The 7,028-nt window shown below is 40.2% G+C and overlaps 2 protein-coding genes across 2 annotated transcripts in view; one reads left to right on the forward strand and one right to left on the reverse strand.

The window, feature by feature from the left end:
- The window catches only part of LOC104948000 (pleckstrin homology domain-containing family H member 2-like), a 36,203-nt gene extending 32,915 nt beyond the window's left edge, over positions 1-3,288 (forward strand). Inside the window, exons 16-17 of the mRNA XM_010774140.1 lie at positions 1,326-1,457; positions 2,085-3,288. Coding sequence (XP_010772442.1) covers positions 1,326-1,457; positions 2,085-2,270 — 318 coding nt within the window. The 3' untranslated portion in view covers positions 2,271-3,288. The remainder of the gene's footprint in view (positions 1-1,325; positions 1,458-2,084) is intronic.
- Positions 3,289-5,129: 1,841 nt separating this feature from the next.
- The window catches only part of epcam (epithelial cell adhesion molecule), a 2,279-nt gene continuing 380 nt past the window's right edge, over positions 5,130-7,028 (reverse strand). Inside the window, exons 2-7 of the mRNA XM_010774141.1 lie at positions 6,447-6,482; positions 6,297-6,363; positions 6,049-6,147; positions 5,763-5,960; positions 5,624-5,668; positions 5,130-5,523 (exon numbers count right to left, since the gene is read on the reverse strand). Of these exons, the coding sequence (XP_010772443.1) occupies positions 5,500-5,523; positions 5,624-5,668; positions 5,763-5,960; positions 6,049-6,147; positions 6,297-6,363; positions 6,447-6,482 (469 nt within the window). The 3' untranslated portion in view covers positions 5,130-5,499. The remainder of the gene's footprint in view (positions 5,524-5,623; positions 5,669-5,762; positions 5,961-6,048; positions 6,148-6,296; positions 6,364-6,446; positions 6,483-7,028) is intronic.

The raw sequence follows: 7,028 nt of genomic DNA on the forward strand, positions 1-7,028 counted from the left end.
CCAGGTTCAATACTTGGTCCACTTCTTTTTTCCCTATATATTAATGACCTGCCATCTGTCTGTCCTGATGTGGAAACACAGCTATATGCCGATGACACTGTGATATATGTGCATGCCAACACAAAGCAAAAGGCTGCTGATAAACTGACCTCAGCTTTAGTGCTGATCACTAGCTGGCTAAACCGCTCCTGTCTTCAGCTTAATGTCAACAAAACAGTTGGAATGTTTTTCAACAAAAAGAAAATGCAACATTGTGCAAAATATAAGCATCTCAGGTGAACATATTAACATTGTGCCTGAGGTTAAGTACCTTGGAATCATTATTGACTCTAATTTAACAGTCAAGTCAAAAAAGTCAAAAAAGTGACCCAAAGAGTCAAGTTTAGTCTAGCAAATTTTAAATACATAAGAAACACAATGACATTGAATTCTGCCAAATTATACATGAATGCCATGATCATGTCACATCTTACATACTGTCTCACAAGCTGGGGGCAAACTAACAGCTCCACACTGAAGCCACTAGCAACCCTGTACAAACAAACCCTCAAAGTACTGGACCAGAAACCTAACCGCTCCCATCACTGTACTCAACAAGTTTAACATCCTGAGTTGGGAAGATTTAATAAAGTATAGGAACATTGTTCTGGTTTAAAAAATCCTGCACGATACAGCCCCTCCACCTCTTAAATCATTGGTTACTCAACGTAAGAACACCATACTGACCACTAGAAGCTCCACACGTGGCGACCTATCAGTCCCATTCAGGAAGAGTACTTTTGGTCAGTCATCATTCTCGGTCCCAGCAATACAAAACTGGAACTCTCTACCCACTCAAATCAAAGACATACGTACATACACATACCACCTTCACAGCTCACTTAAAAACATGGTTCACTGAGAACTACACCTGCACACACTAGTCTGTGTTGAGTATGGCGTGAGTGTTACATGTTGTGTTCCATGTTGTGATCATGGATGTTGCCCCTCGTTTCTGTTATGTGATTGTGATGTGCTATTTGTGACATGTACTGTATGTAGTAACGTGTGTCGTTTATTGTTCTCTTTTATCCTCACACCGGTATCTACTTGTCTTCCTCCTTTTTATTTATTTTATATATTTTCTTATAACTAATGCTGTTGATATATGGTAATTTTAAGGGTGTCTATTACCATCTGGCCGGGGAAAACAGCTGGAAATTAGCCATGTCGGCTAAAGCTGCTCCATTTACTGTTTTTGTGACAGTTCATCGATGGGGACTGTCCACGACACTATAAATAAATAAACTAAACTAAACTAAATATCTGTACATCTGTGTCTTCAGAAGATGCTGGTGTCCCACCCTTATAAGACCTTGGTGACGTTTGGCGGCTGCAAACAGGACTTCATGCTGGTTGTGGGACAGAGCAAAGACAAAGCTACAGAGAAACATCTGTTTGCTATGGACGCCTCAAAGGTTAGTGAGCAATCAGGCTGTTTTACAATAACCTTGGTGTCCATCATGACCATTCAGACACTCAAGTAGGGTTAGACAATCAATCAACCTTATTACGTGCAGCTTTAAAGCAATTTCCTTTCATTTTTATTACATAAATGAAAAGGTTTTAATTTCTGTCAGAATTCTATCAGCTTTGACAGTTGAACCATTACTAATTGAATATTTACCTTGGCCAACTGAGAATCCTGAGAGACTGGTTTAAGGGATTCATCTTGACATGTTCTGGGCTTTACTAACTTGCAATGCTATATTAAATGAAAACAGCTGATAAAACCCCCCAAAAGCTTTAATTTGAATTGTTATTTAGCATGAAAATTGTGAACTTGTGGAAGTTTAAGTTGTTCAATAGCAAAACAATTCTGTCAGTAACTTCTTAACTTATCAATTTTGTTGAAAAACCACTTCGAATAACCCTAAACTTTTCTAAATGCACTCTTCAATAGTTACTAGCATTATATTGCATCTCTTAAAGAGCATTGACTAGCCGAAGCAGACCCTTAAACGATTTCATAAAGTGAACTTTAACCATGGAGGCACCATCAAAACGACACGCTGACAGGCCTTTTTGTTGTGTTTTGCCATCAGATAAGGGAGATCACCCTGCTCATCTCCGGTTACATCAACAGCACTCATCAGCAGAAGGCGGCGGCGCACCACCTCTCCGCCCCGGCGCTGATGGTGGCGCAACCCATCAGCCTGAAGAGCAAAGAGCTGAGGAGCAAATCCCCCCCGACTCTGGGACGCCCCAGCAAGACTCCCACGCTGCTGTGACGACACAAACATAACTCACCCTGAGAAATATCAACCCTTTTACTTCACTTATATAACAAAAAGGAAGGATTTACCTACAGTACAGGTTTAGTTAGACAGAATGTCCTGTCCTTTCATTTCAAGCATATAAAAGGTAATTTATAAACCTGGAGCAGTGTGTTGTAATACCCTCAAAAGTGTCTTGAAACAACATTCTTCTAAGAAATTGTTTGTCACTGATGAATGTGTTGCATTCAAGTGCCGACTCCAAAGAAAAGTCAACACTCTATATTGACAGGCTGAGCTAGCGTTTTGCGGTCTCATTATTAATCTACCTGTACCTTGTGCAACATTAACTTGTTCAAAGATGCTGTTTGAAGTAAATTATTGTATTCTGGATTCAACCAAATAAGAGGCAATGACTCTTTGTTAGGGAATAATTAAGACAATTGTTTTTTTATTTTTCCTTCCCCCTGTAGGGTATTGAAACCCTACCAGGAAGTGAAACCCAGACAGTGTTAGATATAATGATACTGAACGATATGATGAACGCAGAAGGAAAGACTGAAGAAAACTGTTCAAAAAGTGAAGTAAAATCGATGAGTTGGCGGTTTGTCTAACTTAAAAAAGGACACCAGTTTAGACCCTGTGTGCTGTTAGTTACTGAACAGCCAGGAGAGTGGTGGAACTTGAATCAAATACTTCAAGCCTTTCTGGTGAAGAGTAACTGAAACCAGCTAGATGCCTTCATTTAAAGGGCCCTATTATGCTTTTTGGGGTTTTCCCTTTCCTGTAGTGTGCTATATAAGTTTTTGAGCATGGACATGGTCTGCAAAGGCTAAAATCCCAAAGACTCCCCCCTGCTTGAAAGGCCTAAATCGGACTCCATTGTTTACTTCCATGACATAATGACATCACTACGTAACACTCGCGCTTCACTTGGCTAGCGCTCCGACTTATTGTACGTGATGGGCTAAGGGGTGGGACATCTCTAAACAGTTTACCAATCACAGCAGAGCCGGCCAGCTAACCAATCAGGGCAGACTGTGCTCTGGTTTCAGACAGAGGCTGAAAAGAGGTGCTGCTGAGAAAAATAAAGAGATTTTTGAACATTAAAGCATGGAGACGTCACAGTAGAGGCACAACATACTAATATGAACCGCAAATTGAGCATAATAGGAACCCTTTAACAGAGAGGAAACGCAGATACATTTAGAGGAAGATGGTAAGAGGATGTGGCAGTGTGGGTTAAAGAGAAATAGAGTTTTATCTGTACTGTTTTGTGTGTAATAGAAACATTTAACCCTCTAAAGCTTTTTGTACAGGAATATATCCTAATATGACTCGCTGGAAAAGGAGACAAACTTTCACCCGAACCATAAACAAAGGTTAGCTCCCATCGAATCAAATGAACACACGAGGTGTCACATGAACGGCTAAAGTGACCCATGTCATAAAGGTGTAAACAAGTACTTTGAAGTATTATTCCAAGCTTGTACAGAAAAGTATCGTCAGTTTTATATTTATTTGTCATAAAAGTAATCATCCTTGGAATAAATCTTATGACTGTACATGTAATGCCTGAATAAACAAAACTACAGCAAAGTGTGTATGCAGTCTCTCATATTAACAATCCACGCCCACCAGAAACCATAACACTAGTTTTTTTCTAGAGTTTCCCTTCATTGGTGCAAAAATAAAACTGACGTGTTGATACCTGCAGCAGGTGCCTGACCGCAAGAGACACACCTTCATTCCTGTAGTGTCGAAGAGAGGTGGGGGAGGGGAGGAGGAAATACATACCCAACCTGCCTGAACTAGTTAGAGACATGCTCTTGTCCCTGTGTTGCTATGGAGACAAGTGGGGGGAAGGCATGGGGTTGAAATGGCGTGGTAAGAGAACTAAAAGACAAATGATTAATTGTAATACTCTGCTGGTTAATATACAGTATTCAAACTAGGAGCACAATTACAAAGTAAGGTCAACTATCTGATTTGTGTACCTTCAAGATAATACATTTAGGCTGCTTACAGCTTTTTTTGGCACAGCGTTTACTTTGTATCCCTTGAAAAATAGAGACTTATCCTACATTGTGTGACAGGTTAAACAACGACCGCTTCTTAGAGTGCTGCCTTAAGCTGGAGCACACCAAACCCAAACACAGAGGTCATGTTGTGACAGGATACAAATGCCATTTTTAAGCAGTTTCACCCAAATGTAAGTTTGCTGCAACAACACCCGTTTCAAGATGATTGTGTAACAAATTCCCAATTCAGTCTTCGGTTAGGTCTCCTGTTTTGACAAATGAATAAATGCTGCCAGAAGTCATTTTAAACTCCTTTGTGTACATACTGCACTAGTTTTTTTTATGATAGTGACAGGTTGAACGCTTTGCAACAGTTTCTGAGGTGAGATAGAAGTGACTAACCAGCTCCCTTTAACAAGGTAGTCTCAGTCAGACAGTATCACTAAACAGCACACTTACATTCCACACACCTGAGCTCAAACAGTCAATATTAAACTACATTCAGGCATGGATGAGACATTTACAGGTGTATTTTTAGTCAGATTCAAGCCAAGGACAATGGAAACCAGAGATTAAAGTGTCCTTTAAGGATTCAAAACAGGTAGCCACACCCTTTTAAAAAACATTTCAACACAGTAGAAATCTGCCCTGTGTAAATCTACATTAGAGTAAGCAGCCATTTCATGCAACACTAAAGGGAGGGAATAAACAATGAGCACAAAATGCAAAATGGTGCCCAGTGTTTTCCTCTAGCTTCATCACTTCCCCCCCTGTACTTTTCCACTGTGTCCGAGGCACAAAGCTTCATACACAAACCCTTAGTTTTAAAATAAGAAACCTGCATCACATCAAGTCTTTTAAAAACGTTTTTATTAAAAACAATCCATCAAACACACATAAGTAACAAACTGTACAATCTATGGCGCAACATTTAAACCCTTCAAATGTGTTCTAAACATAAAACTGCATACGGTCTAGGCTAATTTTTTAAAAGTTCTTTATGGCATATAGATTTGAAAGTTGTGTCAAGACTTTAGAGAGTTTATAAATAAAAATGGCGGTACCGGCAGTGTCAACATAAAAAAAACAACACAAGCAAGTTCATCCCTTTACAATCCATATTCCTCAAGTAAATTGGTCAAAATGGCACCCTCCCACTGCAATTAAAAGTGAATCCTAAACAGGTGATTTACAAGCCAACTCTTCATAGACTCCTGAAGAATTTACATGGGCTCCAGCTCTCTTGACTGAATTAGAAAAAAGCACAAAAAAAGTTGTTAAAAACATTCTATGGTGCAAAGATATATTTTACTGAGATTGTTAAAATGTCCAAGATGTTCATCTCACCTGGGCTTTGTTGTATCTCTGGTTCTGTCGCTTTCTGGCGAAGAACTAAACCACAAAAACAGAGGGTTAGGATTTGTAAACTCAAAAGATGTGCATGCTGAAGAAAAGCCATGTTCCATGAGTAGATAAATGCACTCACCAGGACCAACAGGCCGGCGACCACAGCCAGCACCACCACCACGATGACGGCGATGATCCCACCAGACAGGTTCTTCATGGTGAACGTCGGGGGCTCCTCATCCACGTAGTACACCAGGATCTTCTCCATCTCCACCTGCTGGCCTCCCATAGTGGCCGCAAACTTTTCCTGGTTCTTGAAGAGGGGCAGCACCTTGACCTGCAGGAGAGGAGATTATAATAATAGGGTCAATGGATTTCTGTTGGATATATACATATATACAACATTAAATAAACATTTAACATACATCTTTCTCCATGTAGTAGGCCATGTTGGTCAGGTCATTCTTGCGGTCTCCCTTGGGTTTCTTCACATCCACCACAATCATGCGAGAATCAGCATCATACTGCAGAAGAACAGACAGGAAATTAGTGGAGTGTTCCTGTAATGCTGCTCTGATAATAAATTGTTAAAGAAGTCCCTATGAAGTTGACTAATGTAACAAAGAGCAAATAATAAGCGTGGAGTGGCACAGACTAAGCCAACACTCTAGACCTCAACCTTTTCCACCATGTTCTTGTTAGAAGTTGCATAACGCCTTGTAATGGCATCGGCAATGGCACTGTGTAAAAAGGCAAGAAAATTAGAATATAAGAAAACTCAAATCTAATGTCAGTGTTTTTTCAATAATTTTAAATAGATTACGTTTTCAAATTATCTTTATTCAGTGAGTTTTCACAGCTTGTGTGTCAGCTGACAAGAGACGCGACCCAGCTAAAAGAAAAAGAAGCGGTTAATATATAAGTTGTTGGACACTATAACTTTGAAACACAGTCCTGCCGAAATGATGTTGACATCAATTACTTGGTCTCCACGCAGCTTCTCCACACTTTGAGGGTTTTGTCTCCCTTTGTCAGTTCTACGAACACGAGCACTGTTGACACACCAGGCACTCCTCTGTGTTGTTGCACTGCTTGGCTTGAATATGGCCAGCTGTTGCTCAGCACTCTGTCGTATAGATGCGCGCATCGTTGTCCACCAAGGCAGAACTCACTGGTTTCCTCGCGATATGACGGGTGCTAAGGTTCTTGTTACATCTGTACATCTCAGCTTCATCAAAGAAGCCACTTAGGAATCACGTTAAGTTGGGGGGAAAGGGTAAATCACAAGAGCCAAAAAAGTAAGGAAATCTACATTACTTATTTCATCCAATTATGTTTTACTTACTCTTTTGGTGGGCAGTTAAATGGATTTGCTTCGTTTTGTCAGCGCAAGCAACATCCAAGT

The sequence above is a fragment of the Notothenia coriiceps genome, unplaced genomic scaffold (genome assembly GCF_000735185.1).
Source record: "Notothenia coriiceps isolate Sejong01 unplaced genomic scaffold, NC01 NC01_scaffold00013590, whole genome shotgun sequence".
NCBI classification, from domain to species: domain Eukaryota; kingdom Metazoa; phylum Chordata; class Actinopteri; order Perciformes; family Nototheniidae; genus Notothenia; species Notothenia coriiceps.